Source organism: Equus caballus, chromosome 17 (assembly GCF_041296265.1).
Source record: "Equus caballus isolate H_3958 breed thoroughbred chromosome 17, TB-T2T, whole genome shotgun sequence".
In the NCBI taxonomy this organism is placed as follows: domain Eukaryota; kingdom Metazoa; phylum Chordata; class Mammalia; order Perissodactyla; family Equidae; genus Equus; species Equus caballus.
The window spans coordinates 42,066,496-42,087,127 of NC_091700.1; the positions used below are offsets into that span (position 1 = coordinate 42,066,496).

Consider the following 20,632-nt stretch of genomic DNA (forward strand, 5'->3'; position numbering starts at 1 on the left):
TGGTTTTTAAGTGTCCCCAGTGATCCTGATGTGCAGCCATATTTGGAAACCAGATCTAGATTCTGTCCTTCAGGTAATAATGACTTGGGCTGGAGTTGCCATTACAACGGGCCATGTTCTTTTTCACCTACATCATATTCTTCCCTCAACAGATAATTTTTGAGTACTTATTACATGCCAGGCACCGTTCTGGGGACTCGGATCAAACTCATTTTGAAATGTAGCATTACTGTGAATCAGTACTATGGTAAAAAATTAGAAATGTGAATTTGAGGTTTTCAGGGGTCAGACGTGGTGGGGCATAAAAATCGTTCTTGTATATTGTTAGGTTGAGACGAAGCTTAACTATCAGTTTTTTTCGTTCTTGCATAGTCCCACTGATGTTCTTATTCAGAGTCCAGTTTTAAATTCAAATGTTTATTTTGAAGATGACATATGTGCATGTGGTGACTGTGGCTGGAAGAAATTTAAAAAGCAGACTTTGTGACAAGAAGGTAAATTTGGTAAAAGTAGAATATTCAAATTTATTATATCTAAGAGGCATTATGAGCTGGAACTAGTCTCAAAAGATAAGAAGTTTATGCATTTATTCAACAAACATTTACTAAGAATGCTAGGTGCTGGGAACATAATAGCGAAACACAGAATAGTGAGTTCCTCCTGTCAGCTTACATGCTAGGGGTGTGATGGAAGAGACAGTGGGTTACACTGGGAAGTGGTATGAAGGAAAAGTACTCTCAGATGGAATAAGTAGGAGAACTGGTGTAAGGAGATCTGCAGGAGGAGTGGGCAGAGACGGGTAAAAGGGCAGTTAAGACTTCACAGAAGGAGGCGCAAAGGCCCTGGGGGTAAGGAGCACCTGGTCTGTGACTGGAATCAACTTAGATCCCTGGAGTAGGGGAGGGGTGGGAGGCAACACACCAGCAGGAAGCCACTGCAGGATTTTTCCTGCAGAAGGTGGGGGAGATGGGAGGCGTGATCCCATTTACTCAAGCAGAACCTGAGAAACATTTCATCGGAGGGGGGAGGTAGAAGTGAGATGATAAGGGAGGGCAGTAAACACCCAGTCAGGCACGAAGTGTCAGTTGGCAAGAATGGCAAGAGCTGATGAGGAATGGAAGGTGGCAGACCAGAGAGGAATGAGAGGCCCGGTCCTGAAAGATGTGTGGGTCTCGCAGGCTGGGTCTCCAGTTCCGAGCCTGCTCGCAGCTATGCCTGACTCAGGAAACGGACGTCCTTAAGGAGACAAAGAAGATAGTGAAGTTGAACTTGACCTATTTTCTTGAAGAGAGGACAAGCTTTGTTTTAAGTCCTGAAGTAGCTCTATCTCTTCCTTCAGCTGCTGCCGCCTTTCTTCAGATTGATGAATTTTATTCTCTATTTCTATAAGAAGAAATAGAATGATTTCAGATTATTCGATAATTTTATAAATAATGTGCTATTTCTGGCCCCTTTCACTTGCGAGTGCAGAGGACACAATGCTGTGCCCCAGAGGCAAGAATCTGGGTCTTCTGAGCAGGACCTGGTTCTCTTACGCCTTTGCTTCCCCTTTCTTCTAATTCAGGGTAGAATTCTGCACTTTTCACACAAAGCTGGTCAGTCCATCTTTAAGATTTCGTATACATTTACAGCAGAACCAGTCCCTTTTGCGTATGTTTGAGAACTCGAGAGCAGCGATTATAACCTTCATGCTCTACTAGATGCATTTGTGGAGAGAGGATAATCGAGAGAGCATGTGGTCAGAGCATCAAGAATGAGGGCAAATCTTCCATAAAAATGTGTTCAATTGTTAACGTCACAGAGAAGCTTTTGGTTTTATTTAAAAGTAAGAAGGCTTTTATTGTGGAAACTTAGGAAGAAGATACTTTAGTTGGGCTTTATAAATAATATTACTCAGTGGCAATGTCATTTTCTTAAAAACTCATAACTGAAAATATTAAAACACACACAATCTTTCTTTAGAATACCTATATCCCTGTGGTTAAATTTCTGGCACATTAGAAAGGCTAAATTGAGCAAGAAAGTCTTTATCAGTTGGGGTGTCAAAAGTTAAGCCTTTTACGTTGGTTCTCATGCAATTCCAAATAGTGTGTCCGCCTGGTACCCCACACCCCCAACACACTGTTTTCTCTACACTCCCAACTAACCCACCCAGTGACGTGTGACGTGTTCCAAACACATAACTTTTATAGGAAAGAAAAATAAACACAGATGAAAGTCCCCTACAAAATAAAGCTTTTTAGAAAAAGATTTTAAAGACTGCTTTTTAAAAAAATAAGGATATTCCTATTAGCTGTATGCAGACGTTCTCAAGAGACTCTTAAAAGATACACTAGTTTTGGTAGATTTAAAAAAATATTTTTCTGCTGATTATAAATACAAAATTCAAACAGAAATGTGTAATATGTAAACAAAAATGAGAAAGGCTTGTGTATATTGAGACAGGGATATGAATTAATATTTTCTCCCCAGAGAAAATTGTCCTAATACCATTTGCTGGATAGACAAATACATCTATAGAAAAGAAGAGTGAAGGGCCTGTTTGTGCGACTTTGGGGGGGGCCATTTGCGCCAAATTCTTTGTGAATCTCTGCTCCCCCCAGTCCCACCAGGATGTGCAGTATACAGCCTGCCCAGCTGTTTGTGGCAGCCTCGATGGAAAGTCAGATCAGATTCATATATAAAAATTTATTTAAAATTTTATTTTATTTAAAATTTGGAAATTTAGCCTGTTTTGAAGGCATCTTAAACAGCGGTGAAAGGACCTACTCAATAAATGGTTGAGATTTTGTAGAAAGTTTGAGTCTCTGCCCCCATGAGGTTTTCTTCTTTTTCAAAAATTTTTTGGCTATCCTTGCTTTTTTTTCCTGATAAACTTTAGAATTGGTCAGTCACAACCCTCCCCGCACCAGTAGAGTGGAAGATTAATGTTGGAGAATTTACATTCGTATATAGCATTCCAAGTGAGAGGGAGACAAGGGGCCAGCATGGTTTGTCACAGCCTTGCCGCCTGAGAGCAGAGACTGCAGGAGCCTCACCTGTTCCTGCTAATTCCCAAACACGGCACCCAAATAATCTCCCATGTTGCAATCAATTTGTTGTTGTTTCTATGTTTTTTTTCTTTTGCTGAGGAAGATTCGCCCTGAGCTAACATCTGTTGCCAATCTTCCTCTTTTTTGCTCAAGGAAGATTAGCCCAGAGCTAACATCTGTGCCAGTCTTCCTCTATTTTGTATGTGGGACGCCACCACAGCATGGCTGATGAGTGGTGTAGGTCCATGCCTGGGATCCAAACTCATGAACCTGGCCTGCCAAAGTGGAGTGCACAGAACTTAACCACTAGGCCATGGGGCCAGTCCCTGTTGTTTCTACTTTTTAAAATGTTTTTTCTGATTATGAAAGTACTGTGTGTATGCAGAAAATGTGGAAAATACAATGCAGCACTAAAGACAAATCACTATAATTCAGCCACCTACAGATAACTACTGTTTCCATTTGGGTGCAGTTTTTCTGTATGCATGTGTGCCTCTGCGTATTTATGTATTTTTTCTTCTGTGTGTGAGGGGTCATTGTTTTATAATGAGCTTTTTCATTTAGTAAAACAATGAACATTCTTCTAAAATATAATTATCACTTGAATAGTATATTATTTCAACATGATATGATAAGTATTTATAGACTTTGCTGCTCAGTTATAACTTGTATACCTGTTTGAAAACTCATGAATGCATCTTCAAACAATCTGCAGTCAAGAAGTGAAGTTCCAATTTCTTTATATTCTGGAGGGAGAAGAACATTTTCAGTTTTAATTTAACTAATTTATATAGAGAGAAACGCCTCACAAAATAACCCAAAATAAGGAAGAGTGAGCAGAGCAGTCCTCTCCTGTGGACCTTCAGGTGAGACTGCAGAAGCAGCAGCCCCGGGAGCTGTCAGAAATGCAGAGCTGCCGGGCTGGGGCCCAGCTGCCTGTGCTCTGACAGGCCGTTCTGGGGCTCCGAGGGGCGGGCTGCAGTTTAAGAAGCGCTCGGTCTGCAGAAAAGAATGAATGAATAAAAGAATATAATGAATGAGCTTTTGGAAATGTTTGCTCTTAACTTCACTTTTTGGTTTTGTCTTAGAGAAAATAAGCCCTTGCAAATGATCCTAAACTTTACATTGTTGCCTAAAATATGGAGTGTTCAGCTTTTCCTTTTAAAATACCTAACTTTCTAATAAAGTGTGCAAGCTCATAATATAGGTTATAAGAAGGCTAAGTGGCTGTCTACCTGGAACTCTGGCTTCCCCAAGAGCTTTTTATGAAAGGCCACAGTTAACTAAACCAAACACCAATCAAAACGTTAAAATTAATTAAATTAAAAAATTAACTAAATTAAAATTCTTTCTTCTATACTTTGCAATACAAAAAAAGACACTTGGTTTATTAAGGAATAGAATTTGAGTCAAATCAAAACTAACATAATGCCATCCTCAGATCTTAGCAAGAAGTGCTCTCAGCAGCAGGGGAGCGAATGTGTGACTGAATGTGGCTCTGAAGGTCCCCATTCTCTTGGTCACACTCAGTTATGCACCTCTGGGAAATTCCAGGGCATCGGGGTGTGTTTTACTAAGTTACTGAGTTTGTGAATTACCCACATCCTGTGGACCTATAAAAGAGAAGACATCTGGAACAATGAATTTTATGAAAGAATGAGATAAAGAAGAAAAGAAAAAAAAATAGCTTGGAAAGAAAATGTGCAGTACTTTTTTTTTCGTTTTGTTTTACATGTAAGTCTGTGAGAAGTCTCTATATGGAGAAACTTTACTGTTTCCGTACCTGATTCTGAGGTAGTCTCATCCATGAGTCTTTCCTGAATCAAATGAAGTTTGTCTAATATTTCTTCAAAGAAATCATCGAGAAGCCCTGCTTCCTTACATTTCTTAAGAAAATCGACTTTCACAGTTGCATCTAAGAATAAGAAGAACATTTTAGCAGGAAATGGTCTGTCTGAGGGAAGCTACCCTAGGTCACTTTATGGTCACTTCTTCAGACCGTGCCAGTGGTGGATGAGCATGACTAGTAAGATAACACGCACAGCACCTTCATCTTCTCCATTAATTGTAATTTCATCATACCTCATTTTTTTCTAGCTGAAACAATGAATGAAATGTTTTGAAAAGTGAAAATATCTTCTCTGCTCAGAACAATTATATGAATCAAGGGGATTTTCCTAAATTTAGCTTCATATCTTTGAGAAGACAGCCTGTCTCATTTTTTTCTGTCACAGTTACTGTGTGTCATTATGGAATGTCCATTTCCTTAAAGAATGGAAAGCTACAATTACTGGCTTCAGTTTCTTGGGGGAGGTCACAGTGTGAGGGGTGGCACATCACTGTATTCTGAGCTCAGCCAGCCGTGGCTTCTATACCAAGAAGTGTATCCTTTCTTAATACTGAAGAGTGACGGACCATCCCCACCTAAGTGATTTTGATCTGCTGGAGTTATGATAGAGTGGATAGTTATGATACAAGATTTCTACTCATAATTAATTACTAAAGTCCAGAGGAATAACATGGGGTACCAACTTTGAAATACATGGGTCATCACTTCTGTAGGTACTGTAGGTCACATTCGTTACAGACAAAACTTATAGCAAACCTGTTTGTCTGCCATCTTCATTCATTTGTTTTATCAATCTAGTGAATGTCTCTGCTTCAGATGGCTAGAAGGGGAGAAAAAGCAAGATTATACTGATTTTACTGTTGGCATTTAACATTGCATAAAATTAACACCAATCCTTTGTTGTGTATAATTCAATGATACACCCACAGTGAAAATCATGCCCCATACTCCTCTGTAGATGTAAACATCAAATGTATTTTTGTTTTGTATAAAAACACATCAAGTGGTGTGCCAAGCATCCTCTTGTATAAACAGCAAGAGGTGAAGGTTGCTGGGTCATATGAATTTAGTTTATATGGGCTGATGTGTAAAAAACTGTTTCAAATCCCCAAAACATTTTCATACGCTTTACACATCATAGTAATCCAGAAAATTGTAAGAGGTACAAATTAGGTCAAGCGTGGATCACACAGCTGGGAATACTTGGCTCCATAAGGATGCTCAGCTGCACCTCTGCCCATTTTAAGACCATCAGCACCCTGTGTGCTCAGATCCTCTCACTACAGTCATATGCCGCATAATGGCGTTTTGGTCAACAAATATGACAGTGGTCCCATAAGATTAGTACCAGATAGCCTAGGCATGCCTAGGCATAGTAGGCTATGCCATGTAGGTTTCTGTAAGTACACTCTATGATGTTTTCATAACGATGAAATTACCTAACAATGATTTTTCAGAACATGTCCTCAATGTTAAGTGACATACAACTGTGATTTGGTGTCAAGGGATATGTCATAGGAGTCGTGGGAGTGTCACCTCCTGAGGGTTATATGCTTGGATACCCAAGACACATCCAACTTCTCTCTTTCTTTTTGCTGAGGAAGATTTGCCCTAAGCTAACATCTGTTGGCAGTCTTCCTCTTTTTTGTATGTGGGTTGCCGCCACAGCATGGCCCCTGACAAGTGGTGTAGGTCCGCACCCGGGAACCTGGGCCACTGAAGCAGAGCATGCCAAACTTAACCACTAGGCCATGGGGTGGCCCCTCCAACTTCCAATACCCATCTCATTACTGTTCTATCATCATTTCACCTGAAATTCAGAATGCTTAAAATAAGGACTTTGGATGAAGAAACTTCAAGCTATACCTAAATGAAGTCAAATTACCTGTATGTAAATGCCTTCTGGGAGACGTCTCTTCCTTCCTCTTTTTCTTTTCACTCCTGAAAAATCAGCTGAAAACAGAGAAACCAGAATCCATAAAGCAAAAGACTGATGTTTAATGACATAAAATATAAAACTCTTACATGCCAAAAGGTATTACAAAGTCAAAAGATATGGCAAACAGACTAAATGTTTGCGACATATGATGAAATGCCAATGTTTAAAGTATTAGAAGATCTTATAAATCAATAAGAAAAAGTTGAGTAGAAAAATGGGCAAATTGGGAACCCTCTGGGGAGGGGATTCATTAAATAGAAAAACAAACGGATTGGGTCACAGGAAAAAATATAATTGATGGAAAGGTAGGGGAAAACACTCAATTTCATGCATAAGTAAAGATACGCAAAGTAAAACGGGATTTTTTCACATCAGATTGAGAAAGATGAAGATGTTTAATAAATAATATTTGCAAAGACTTGGGTAAGTATTTACTGCTGGTGTGGCCTCTTTGGAAGATAACTGGCCAACAGCTATCCGAGTTTTCAGTGTTTATACTCTTTCATCCAACAATCTACATGCAGGAAGTTTTCTCAATAGTATAGTTGCATAAAGGCACAAAGATGAATGGAGAAAAATATTACCTACAGTATTAAATGTGATAGAAAAAAATGGAAATAACCTAAATGTCTATCACGCAGAGACTGGTTCAATTGTGGTTCAGTTATACAACTGAATAATATACACAATGGACTATTATGCAGCCTTTTACAAATGAGGTGGATCCACTTGGGCTGATATGGAAGGATCTCTAAGATATATTAAGTGAAAAAAGCAAAATACAGTGTTAGGTATGTTTGGATACACAGAAAATTTTTGGAAGAATTCAATGAAAAAATGATGGTTGCCTCTGGGGAGAGGATTCATTACAGACAGTGTTATAATCTGCTTTTTAAAACTAATACGTTACTGGCATCTTTCCCTGTCAATAAACACTGATGACAGCAATACTTTTTATAGTATTTCCTGATAAGTTAAAAGGGTAATAACTGAAAAATGAGAGTAATGATCTTGTTTAGAGAGTGGTGTTTACCGCTGCAAAGTACAGTTGGCATGATACAGAACTAAGCCTTTTCCAAAGAAGCCTGGGACTCCGGTCCAGACCGAGCGCTGGTAGGACGCTGCTGTCCCAGCAGCGCTCGGTGGCCGTTCATGAATGAATGTACATCTCGTAACGCCAGTTAGCCAGGATCCGATTTTCCTTAATTAGAAGTGAAATGCTAACCGTGCCTTCTTAGGAAAATTTCATTCAGGGAATGTGCAGCATTTTATCAACTGAAAATTCTAACATTCTTTTAGAAGAGAAGCAGTCACAAAAGTCAAAGCTTTTTCCATGTCTCTGTTGGGCTCTTTGACCGTCACGAGAATGGAAGACACCAGGCAAAGGGTTTGCTGAGAGTAGGTCTAGTTCACAAAGAAGAAAAGCTAGTTCATTACCTTGCATACTGCACAATTTTATAAGTACGTAAAAATTTTTTTTGACTTTTTTTATTAAGATTATGATAGTACGTAAAATTTTAAATTAAAAGTGTGTATTTTAATTCAGTGAGGCTAGTAAATCAGATTATCCCATGTCTTACCTAAATGTTTACCTGTCTTTAAATCTACAATACTAAACTTTAGAGACTTACCATTTTGAGTGTTGATCAATGGAGCATGTACTTGGCAAAAAAGTCTGTAAACATGCAATTTAAAAAAACTGTTAAATATTTTCATTTAAACTTTTCAAATATTATGCCTATTTTCTTGTGATTTGAAAAGGAACTAACCTATTTTTCCTGATGACTTCACCCTAAATATTTACTTGTTAAAGAACAATGCTGCTCAGACCTGTGTAGGTTACTGACCCACATCAAGTGCAGGTGGAGCCTCTGCCAGCTGCGTTCCGTGCGCTCGGACCTCGGCGAGGTCAGGGCACTCTCTGAAGGAGGGAGTGCTGGCTAAAGATGTTGAACGATACTAGCTCGTATACAGTGGTCAGTGGGATTTTACTGTATAGAGATACCTAAAGATCAACATCTAAGACATAAATTCTCATCTGACTACACAGAGTTCTGCTGATTTTCAACAATAAATAGCACACAATTGCATGTGTTCATTGGGGGAAAGTAGTTTTCTGGCTCCAGAGGCATCTCTCCCAGATCTTAGATTTGAATTTCATGAACCTAGAAGTGATCAGTGCCCCAGAAGAGAAAGTAGCATAGCAGGCTGCGACAAACAAACGGAGTGAGTGAATTTTAAGGAGCTGCTCAGGCCCCATCTTCTTTCCAGCCTTTCTTCCTCCTCAGCCCCCAGCTACGTTTCCCTTCCTTTCCTTACGGTCCTGTCCCTGGATGCAGGGTCACCTTTGCCTATGGGAACACATGAATTCTTCCTGTCTTACACCAATTTCGACCTCCCTCCTGCAGTCTTCCTAGCAACCCCACCCCCTCCTCAAGTCAAAATTAATCTCCTAACCCTTTGGATTCTGTATCTCTGAGCACTTTCATTTGCCAGGTACTTAAATTTTTTTTATTATGGAAATTTCAAACATATATAACAGTGGAGGAGATATGATGAACCCCCCCCATGTTTCAACAACCAGTTTCAACAATTATCAACTCAAGGCCAAGCTGGTTTCATGTAAATCTCTTCCTGCTCCTATCATGCCACATGCTTCTATTAGTTTTGACTTTTCTGGTCCTCCTATGAGGTGATAACATCTCTGAGGTGTTGGCTATATCTTGTTCCTCTTACATTCTCACTGCAACTAGCAAGGTGTCCCGTGTATGACAGCCACCCTGAATGTTTAAATTCAATTTAAAAATGCACAACAGTTCACCTGATATTTGATAAAACAACGACAAAAATGATTTTTTTATTGAGTCTCTATTCACTGGTGCTACTAATGTGTGATCAGTAATTTTTTCAAACTTTAAGATATAGCAGGAAGTTGACTCCCTTTTCTTTGATCTTGTAGCTCTGCTACTAACAGTCTTTCTAGTGGGTGTGTAAGGTCACTGGAGAAGTCATAATAGAAGGAGCTCTGTGGGAGGGTCAATACTAATAGTGGAAAGGGGAATATTACAATTCAGCAGAAGGAAGATCAACTTTCTTCCTGGATAAAACAAACATAATTCTCTTGGACTTGAAATATGCCTTACCGGGTCAAAATCAACATTAAAGAATCACTGGAAGTAGTGAAGGAAGATTTAAAAGCCAAAGGCAATACGCACAGGATATGTTTCCTCAAGGACGTAAAGACTGATTACCAGATTTGTTGCATAGTTTATCATTTTTAGAGGCTACTTATAGGTAAGATGGCGGTGACATTGGTGGGAAAACACATGCATTTGGCAGTCAAGAGGGATAAACCACGGGCCTGTGGCTGACAAGTCAGGCTCCTTTCCTCTTTGCAGAAAAGAGCAAGTGTGAACCAGTTCCCGGTCTCACCCATTAGGTCACTCAGACCACTATGACAGCCAGTGCTTTCAACCAGGAAAGAAAGTATGTAGGAAGATTAAAACCAAAACCAAAACCAATCTTGCTTATTTTCTCCCTATGACATTCAGGCAGGGTGTTGTGACGTCAGGTTCCCAACCGGGCATCCCCCAAACCACGTTCTTACTTGGAAACCATTTGCATAAAATTAGCCTAAAAAGTCTCCTTGTTAATCTAACCATTCCTTATTCCAATCCCCCAAATGTGGCTTTAAACTGTTTTATTAAATACTTATAAATTCCTTGAGATCCATCAGTTTGTAGAACTGCGTTGTCATTCTTGGCACAGAAAAAGTGGTAATTCTTTAAACACGCTTGTACTTCACATCCCACGGTGGCTCCTTTTTTACCACAAAATTTGCATCTCTACAGAAGAATAGATTTTACCGAGTAAGCATCTGTTTTTCATAATCTTTGTTAAAATTCAAAGTTAAAGATGTCATTAAATGTTATTTTTAAGTCAGCAGCCCTAACGTCCTCAGCTACAAACATTAGGTACTAGCATTTGGCTGCTCATTTTGAAATTTCAGCAAAAACCTTAGCTAACTAGAATACCTGGGACAGACTGTTTTATAATTATCTGATTAAAAGCAGAAAACCCTTTTTGTTTCAATAAAAACAATCTCTTTCTCTCTTTTTAAAAGAGATTTCTAAAAAGCAGGCTGGCAAAATTGTCAAGCTCTAGGCAAGGGGTCCTATTAGGGACACTAAGCCTGTGGCAAGGGCAGCCCCGGGCTGTGCCACTAAGAGCTGTGTGATCTCCAGCCAGTCGCCTCCCCTCTCTGAGACCCAGATTCCTCCCTGAGGTTAACAATGCCCGTCTTACAGAGTTACTACTGAGGACAAGGTGAGATAAAGTAAGTGAAATCTCTTGGGAATCTATATAGTAGGGTCAAAAATTAAAAAGACCCAAAACCCTGAGTAGTAAGTTTTTTCTTAGTTCAATTTATTTGATCTCTCGCTTTTACATATTAGTCTGTTGATCTGGTATGTTATATAAGAAAGTATTGTAGACATGGCTAGGAGGACCATGCATGGCCACAGAAACCCAGTTAGTTTAGGGGAATCCGAATCTTGATCAAGGCTGGTTTACATCATGCTCCGGCTGAATGAAGTGGAGGCACAATGAAACCACCTTGCAAATCATGCGACAGCTCACACAATATTCCCAGGTTAGTACAAGCAACTCTATAAGTAGGTGAAGAAAATTCAACTCTGGGTGAGAAATTGGATTATGCTAAAGGTGAAATTTCAAAACAGAGCACAAAGAATGATCACTTAATTTGGGGAGCCCATCTCACTATATGTGTAGGAATAAAATAAAAGTTAGATCTCTACCTCACAATACGTTCCCAAATAAATTCTACATGGATTAAAGCTCTAACTATATAAAAAAGTAAAAATTAGAACATTAGAAAATATAACAGAAAGAAGAAAAGAATAGTATTGAGGTGAGGAAAGCTTTCTAAGCAAGGCAGGAAACCCAGAAGCTGCAAAGAGAAAGACTGACAGATCTGACTACAGTAGCGCCCCTTAGCCACGGTTTCATTTTACACGGTTTCAACTGTCTGCAGTCAACCACGGTCCAAAAATATTAAATAGAAAATTGCAGAGATAAATAATTCATACATTTTAAATTGGGCACTGTTCTGAGTAGTGTGACGAAATCTCACATGTTCCTGCTCTGTCCCGCCTGGACGTGAATCCTTCCTTTGTCCAGCGTATCCACACCGTAGGCACTACCTGCCGGCTCCTCACTTAGTGGCTGTCCGAGTTACCAGATCGACTGTCGTGGTATCACAGTGCTTGTGTTCAAATAAGTCTTATCTTACTTAATAATGGCCCCAAAGTGCAAGAGTAGCGATGCCAGCAATTTGGATATTTTCTTACTGTGCCTAATTTATAAATTAAACTTTATCCTAGGTATGTATGTATAGGGAAAAACAAAGTATATATAGGGTCTGGTACTATTCGAGGTTTCAGGCATCCACTGGGGGTCTTGGAACATATCCCATGTGGATAAGGGGACACTACTGTATATAAAAAATTTGAACTTCTATTCTTATGGTGATAGCATAAAAAAATTAAAAGGAAAAGACAATGTTTGCTGCATATTTGATTAAGGGTTAAGACTCTGATAACCCGCAGAAAAATGGGAGCAGGCAAATAAATCACAGAGGAAATACAAATGGCTAACACACGTTCATTCATTTAGACTCTTGAGTAGTGTGATGCAGCAAGCACGGGCCCAGGAGAAGGGGCAACTGTGGTGGATAAGGTGCCTGCCCGCATGGAGTGAACGTTCTAGTGGAGACAGACACACAGTGATCAAATAAAGCAAACCTAAAAACATAGATATATGTTTTGTAGAGAATTAAAATAAAGCAAAGTGACAGAGTGTCACTTGGTCCCTACCTCAGACTGGGTGGTCAGTAAAGGCCTCTCTAAGGAGGTGATATAGAAGGTTAGATTTGAATAATAAGAGCTCCTAGAACGCAGAAAAGCAAGGAGAGGACATTCTAAGCAGAAGGCCTTATGTTCTTGTGGCAAGAATGAGCTTTCCTGTTGGCAAGCTTACCAGAAGGACAAGAGGGATAGGCCAGTGTTGTTGGAGCAGAGATGAGTCATGACCAAGGGGAAGAGTCTGAGATAAGATCCAGGAGGTAAGGCTGGGTCATGCAGGGCTTATGAGGCAGAGTAAGGAGTTGGGGTTTTATCTTCATGCAAGAGGAGCATAAACTGTTAATATTTTTAAGACACTATTCTGATTGCTGTGTGGAGAATGGGCTGCGGCAGGGATGAGCAAGGAGAGAAAGCAGGACTAGTATTAGTAGCGTTCAACAACTGTCCAAGAGAGTGAGATCAGCAACTTCATAACGGCGGATCAGTGATAGAGAGAGAGGTAGAGGATGCAGGGACTGTAGGGTGATGGTGTGAGCTCAATATTGGCTGGGAGGTTGATGAGATGATGACGGATGAATGATGTGCTGTTTATTGAGGTGAAGAGCACACAAGTTTTTCTGGAGTGTGTAGGGGATGGAGCTGTGGTCTTTTTTGGCCAGTTTAACATGAGATGCTATTAGATATCCATACAGATATGTCAGGTTGATCGTCGGGGCTGGAGATAGAGTCCCTGGCATAAGCATGGTATTGAAGGCACAGGAAATGGATGAGGTTACATAGGAAGAATGTTCAGATTGAAGAAGGAGCCCAGGACAAAGCTTTGGGCACTCCAAACTTCAGAGGTCAACCAGAGGAGGAAAAACAACCAAGGTGCCTGGGAACAAGCAGCCAGAAAGGTAAGAGACATACTTGCAGAGTGTCTAGGAAGTCAAAAGAAAGTGCTTCAGGATGCAGGGCACAGATAACCGTGTGATGAACACTGCTGAAAGGTCAACTAAGGACAGAGAAGTGACATTGTAAGTGACCAGTTTTTTGTGTATAAGGGAGGATTTACTTTTTAAGATGACATGATCAGTTGATCATGTTTATATGCCGAAAGGAACATCTAGTAGAAAGGGGGGTACTGATGTGAAGGGGGCAGAGGGAGGTGTAAGAGCCTAGTCTTAAGGAGGGGAGGAGGGGGCTCCAAAGCCCAAGTGGAGGGTTGGCTTTGACAGGAGGGAGGTCTGAGAGTCTGGGGACAGAGGTGGGTAAGCGGTGGTTTCAACAGTAGGAACTCCTGTCTGATGGTTTCCATTTTCTCAGTAAAAATCAGGCAAAGAAACGTATAACACCAAGAGTGAACCGTAACGTAAACTCTGGACTTTGGGTGATTATGGTGTATCAGTGTAGGTTCATTGGTTTACACCGCTCTGGTGAGGAACGTTGATAAAGGGGAGGCTGTGCATGTGTGGGGGCAGGGGGCAGATGGGAAATCTCCGTACCTTCCCCTCAGTTGTTCTGTGCCTAAACCTGCACTAAAAAATAAAAGTCTATCAAAAAGAAAATCAGCCATAGTCATCAACTTGGAGATAAGAAGTTAGGGTGGGGAGAGGTTTTGAAGAGAGATGAGAGGATGTGAAATAGTAAATGTGGAGGGTGAAGGGTGAAGTGTCGAGGGTCTGTTTGAGGTTTGTGGCCATGAATCTACGATCAGTCAACATATCTGTGGGTTTTTCTCCAGTTGCAGCTGCTCAAGTGCCAGTGCTACTCAGCATCTGCAGACAACAGGCGGGTGCACTTCACCAGGGCTGGGGCTTTCTAGGCAAGTAAGGAAGTGGTGCGTGGGGGCGGGGCGTACAGGGTGTCTGCAACAGGGTGACTGCAGTGGGACCATGGCTGTGAGGTGGGGCCTGACGGTAAAGGGATCGTTGAAGAACTACTGGAGCCGAGTGAGCCGGGAGGACGGGAGATGCCTGGAGAGAAATCGTATTTGACCTGTCCAGTGATCAGGGAAATAAACGCAAGGTAAAACTTTCCGTCAGACTGGCAAAAAATAACAAGATCTGTGATGTTCACTTTTGTCAAGGGCTGGGAAAAGTGTTCTTTCATCCACCATGGACAGAAGTTTAAAGTGGTACAACCTTGGCGGGGGACAGTTTGCCAGCGTGCTTCAAAACTTTTAAAGGGAATTCCCTTTGGCTCAGCCATTCTACTTCTAGGAATGTGCTCCACAGCAACACTCAAACAAGTACACAAGGATAATGTGCAAAGATTAGTCGTTATGGTGAAAAACGAGAATCAACCCATTATCTAACAATAAGGGAATGGCTTCAAGCGTTCTGGTGCATCCTACGGAATTCCATGAAGTCAGTAAAGAGAACGCATGGAGAGTCATATGCTTACAGTTTTATCAATGTGCCATTTCTTTCTTGCCATCTAGACTTTTGCACATCCTGTTCCCTCTCTCTGGAATTTCCCCCTTCCCCATCTTTGTTTTCACCTCCCTTCCCAACTAGGAAGGCTTCCTGAGCCCCAAGTGCACTGAGGTGCCTGTTGCAGAGTGTTCAGTGCTGACCCCTCTCAAAGCACCTCAGGCTGCATGGAAACTGTCCATGTATGCTGACACCTTAGAAACAATCAATGTTCCAGATCATTAACCTCATTGTGGTAAGGGCATCAGGTGCTCACTCTTGCCGTACTGCTTGTTAAGCTGTGAAGAGCCTTTGATAGAGGAAGTCTACTGTAATGGACCCAGTAGGGTAACTACTCAGCGTTCTTCCTTCCCACAGGGAGCTGACCCCAGCTCCAAGGGTAGATCTGATTAGTTATGCTCACCTCTAGCAACTAGTGCAGGAAGAGGGGAGCAGCCTAATTAAACTTTTGGAAGGGCAAGGGCTCTTATTCCATGCTTGGGGATGAACTTTCTCTTTCACTAGACAGGAACAAGAAAGCCTGACTCTTCAGTTGCTGCCTGTAGCCACCTGTAATCACAAAGGGACCAGGTGATGTTGTGGGCAGGAAGGATGACGGGCCCTTGATAACATAATTGAGCCACTGAATCAACCAACCTTGAAGCCAGTTTTTCCTCTGGCTAAGTGAGAAAATAAGAATTCTTTTTATTAAAGCCAGTTTGAGTTGGGGTTCCTTCTACTTACAACCAAAAGCATTCTAACTAAGATTTACTTTGCTGATAAAAAGTGTGGTAGTTTATTTTAAAATATTACATTCTCAGTCAAATCTAAGTTTCCAGTACAGGTCCTACATTTTTCAGCTTGCCAAGATGCATCTCTACCCCTGGTTTATCAATCAAACAGACTTTCTTTTGAAGGCACCCCCTGAGGGTCTGTTCACCTTATATAAGTAAAAAAATCTTTCATACGTACCAACTTGCTTCCTCTCTTGATTTCTTTCTTTACTGATTTCACATCAAAATTTCTATCAGCATTATGTGAATCATGATCCTCACATTCCACAAGTGCTGAAGAATATAGCTGCAGATTGGGAAAAAAAAAATCCAGAGTATGCACAAAGTAATGTTGAAAGCTACAAGTCAGAAAATAGTACCAAAAAGAACTCATTAGGAGTGGAAGATGGATTGGGGGTAGAACAGTGACCACCTTTTGGGGTGTGTGAGCAGATCACAAGCCACCCTACTTTTCTTTGGGAGTGGCCCTGATCCCCGGGCATGTTTTATACTGCATAACCCAGACCCCTAATGGCTAAGTGGACCTGGTTGGGGCCCTGACCCCAAGCCAGGCCAATCAGATTCCCTATCCTAGGGGAATGGAATAGGCTCTGAGCTAAATGGTCAGAGCAAGCCACTCTGCAAAGAGAGAAAAACAAAAATGAGGGTGAGAGAGGACATCCTGGGTTCCTGGCATCTTTCAAGCTCCTGCTTTTTACACCTGCCTGCGTGCCTGACTTTAGGAGCCATGAAATGCCTCTGCAACCTTACTACAAAGCCCCTTTTATGTTTAGGTTGGCTCAAGTTTCTGTGTGTTACTTGAAACCCCAAGAATCCAACCTACCTCTGAACTGAAGATCAACATTACTCATATACTCAAATAACAAAGGACATGAAAAACCAGAGAGAATTTTTGTGATATTGGCATAGGCCAAGATTTCTTATAAAAAGCAGAAACTATAAAGAAAAAGTTAAGTTGGACTTCATCAAAGTTAAAACTTTTTGCTCTTTGAAAGACATTGCTAAGAAAACAAAAATGTAAGCAAGTGACTGGGAGAAAATATTCTCAATATGGATATCTGACAAAAGACTTGTATCCAGAATAAGGGAAAAGCTCTTACAACTCAATAATAAGACAAAAAAATTCAACTAAAAATAGGAAAAAACTTGAAGAGACACTTCATAGAAGGAGAGTGATAAATGGCGAATAAGCACCTGAAAAGATACTCAATATCATTAACCCTCAGGCAAACTGAAATCACAATGAGATACCAATATATATTCATTAGAATGGCTAAAATTAAAAAGACTGAAAATACCAAGTGTCAATGAGGATGTGGAACAAATGAAACTCTTACATATTGCTGGTAGAAGTATAAAATGATGCAATCACCTTTATAGTTAAAGCACTTACTTTATAATCCAGCATTCCTCTTATATTCACTCAAGAGAAGTAAAAGCCTATGTCCACACAAAGTCTCACATACAGATGTTCATAGCAGATTTATCCTAATATCCCCAAGCTGGAAATAACACATATGTCTATCAACAGGTGAATGGATAGCCAAACTGTGATATATCCATACAATGGAATACTATGCAGAAATAAAAAGGAACGAAATACAGATACATGTAACAACACAGAAGAATCTCCAAATACTGTGCTAAGCTAAAGAAGCCAGACACTAAAGAATACATACTGTAGGATTCCTTTCATATAAGATTCGAGAAAAGACAAGATCCATCTACAGGGACTGGGGGTGGGGAGGAACTGATTCCAAGGAGGCATGAAGGTACCTTCTGGGGTAACAGAAATATTCTATATCTTGATGATGGTGGTGGTTACATTGGTAAATAAATGTCTTAAAACTTTCCGAACTGTATATTAAAATGAGAGCATTTTGTTTTATGTAAATTATACCAATAAAGTTAACTAAAGATAGTATCAAATTAACATTAATAGTATATTAGAATAAAACATCATAATCAACTGGTGTTAATCTCAGAATGGTTTAACAGCAGAAAACATATTACTAACAGATTAAAAGGAGAAAATTTGAGACACGAAAACCAAATGCAACTGCGAACTGGAATCCTTGTTATAAAGTACGTTACTACAAGAGTAGGTGAAACCTGAGTGGTTTGAGGATTAGGCAGTAATAATATATTTAATTTTTCTTTTTTTTTAAAGATTGGCACCTGAGCTAACATCTGTTGCCAATCTTTCTTTTTTTTCCCTCTTCTTCTCCCCAAAGCTCCTCAGTACATAGTTGTATATTCTAGTTGTGAGTGCCTCTGGTTGTGCTATGTGGGACGCCGCCTCAGCATGGCCTGGTGAGCGGTGCCATGTCCACGCCCAGGATCTGAACCGATGAAACCCTGGGCCACCAAAGTGGCAAGCGGACTTAACCACTCGGCCACGGGGCTGGTCCCTATATTAATGTTAATTTCCTGATTTTGATGATTATATTGTGATTATGTGAGAGAATGTTCTTGTTTGTAGGAAATACACACTAAAAGTATTTGGGAAAGATAACACACCATGTTTCAATTTAATTTCAGATGGTGCCAACAGCAAAAAAAGTTCTTTACACTGTTTGTGCAGCTTTTCAGTAAGTTTGACATTTAAAAAAAACCATCAAACTGTGTACATAAAAAAAAAGATAAAGCATCCAGCATTGTGCATGGCTAGAGAAAGAGAAGAAAAGAATCCAGAAGATCATTGCAATAAATGTGAGAAAAACTGTTTCATAAATTCAATACTGTAAATTTTAGCAAACTAGAACTTCCTTATTTTAATAAAGTCAAAGTACTAAAAACCTAAAGTATACACAAATTTAATAAGATCTTAGAAGTATTCCGTTGATATAAGAAACAAGATGAGGCTCCCTACTTTAAATGCTTCTAATCACCACTATGACAGAATGTTCCAGAAAAATGCAATAAAACAAGAAAAAGAGGCCCAAAAACTACAAGGAAAAAAATAAAATCATCTTTATTTACAAATGAGGATTGTCTAAATAAAATATCCAGATGAATATAAAGATTTTAAGAACTAATAAGAGTTTGGTAAGATTGTTGGACAAGATCAATAAAAAAAATCAATAGTGTCTGTATATACCAATAATAGCACATTTTGAAAAGCGCTATTAGGAAAAATTAACATAAAAACAAAAAAAACAAAGCCAGGAATAAGCCTAACCCAAAATTATAGACCTCTACAGACAAAAACTTACTGAACGTTTTTGAAATTCATAAAAGAAGACATGAATAATTGAAGAGACAGACCCTGTTACTATATAAAAAGACTCATTTATCATGAGGGTGTCTGTTTTTTCCCAAATTCATCTATAAATTCAATGGAATTCCAGTTAAAATTCCACGAGGAATATTTGTGAAACCTGATAAGCTGATCCAAAAATTCAATGTGCCAAAAAAAGCAGTCAAAGCTTATCATAAAATCATAGTAATTAAGACAGTGTTGTACCAGCTCAGGTGTACACACAGTGATCAATGCAACAGAATAGAGAGCCAGAAACAGATCTGTGCACGTGCAATATATCACGTTGTTAGCACAGTGGATAAGCGTGAGGGTTCCAGAATTAGACATCTTGGGTGAGAATCCTTGCTCAGTCACTTACAGCTGTGTGACCTTGGGCAAGTGACTTAATTTCTCTGTGTCTCAGTTGTTTCCTCTTTAGTTTGGGCATAATAACCTACCTGTAGGGGCACTAGCCTATGTGTCCTACCTTAACCATGGGTCCTTCTGGCCCCCTTCTGGGCAGGACACCAACTGTTGGGTATTGTAACTTTCTCTCAATGAAATCACATTCTGAGGGGACATAGAGCCCTTCCCCCAGAGCTACTGATCCCTGCAATGCAGCCATGCAAGGACAGTCCCTCTTGGCAAGCACACAGCCTTTTCTTCCCCTGCCTATATAAGTAACCCCTCCCTGTTCATGGTCGAGAGTGCAGGTGTACAACTCCGTCCAGCAGGCCGCTCCTGGACACTCCCTGTAAGTAAGACCCAATAAACCTTTACATCTCATATGCTGTCTCCAGTGTTTTCTTTAGTCTCTCTGCAACCTATCCCGCACTGCTCAGTAGGCGTGCAGCCAGACACAACCTCTTAAGGTTGTGAGGATCAATAGTCTAACATAGGTTAAATTCCCAGAACATTACCTTACGCACGGCAAACACCAAATAATAACAATGGTAATCATTATTATCACTACAAATTGGTGAGGAAAGGATAGATTATTCAATAAACAGTACTGGGAAAAGTGATTAATTAAATGAAAAAAAATAAAAGTAGATCCCTACTTTACATGGCAGTCCAAATAAATTCCAGCTGGATTAAGAAGCTAAATAAGAATAGCAAAATTTTAAAACTTTTGGGAAAAAAGAACCTTAGTATGGAAAAGAATTTCTTAGCAGAAAAAAAATCCTATAAATTATAAACGAAAATAATAATGAATTTAACTTCATTATAAGCTTTTCTGAAAGAAAATATAAATAAAATTAAAAGCCAAAATATATAATAAAGAATTAGCATCTATTTATTTTTAAATAAATAAGTATAAGAAAAACCAACTTCTCAAAGATAAAGTGTAGTCTATGAACACAAGTCACAGAAGCGAAAAACAGAAGCACACAAAAGCACAGCCAACCAGGTGCAACCCGGCTAGTAACCTAGGGACTGCAAGTGAAAACAATGAGAGACCATTTCACACTCAACAGAGAGGAAAAAACCAAAATCTCATA

At 39.8% G+C, this 20,632-nt stretch overlaps 1 protein-coding gene across 6 annotated transcripts in view; it reads right to left on the bottom strand.

Annotated features, from left to right (window-relative positions):
• Window positions 1-495: 495 nt before the first annotated feature.
• Window positions 496-20,632, bottom strand: part of PHF11 (PHD finger protein 11) — a 29,142-nt gene continuing 9,005 nt past the window's right edge. For 5 of the 6 annotated variants that reach the window (XM_070239291.1, NM_001389498.1, XM_070239292.1 and 2 more), the window contains 8 exons: window positions 16,068-16,175; window positions 10,532-10,665; window positions 8,452-8,495; window positions 6,767-6,834; window positions 5,638-5,701; window positions 4,816-4,947; window positions 3,707-3,778; window positions 496-1,383 (listed from right to left, as the gene is read on the bottom strand). In XM_070239291.1, the coding sequence (XP_070095392.1) occupies window positions 1,238-1,383; window positions 3,707-3,778; window positions 4,816-4,947; window positions 5,638-5,701; window positions 6,767-6,834; window positions 8,452-8,495; window positions 10,532-10,665; window positions 16,068-16,175 (768 nt within the window). In that variant the 3' untranslated portion in view covers window positions 496-1,237. Of the gene's footprint in view, window positions 1,384-3,706; window positions 4,032-4,815; window positions 4,948-5,637; window positions 5,702-6,766; window positions 6,835-8,451; window positions 8,496-10,531; window positions 10,666-16,067; window positions 16,176-20,632 lie in introns of all 6 variants that reach the window. The other variant, XR_011427486.1, reaches the window with a different exon arrangement.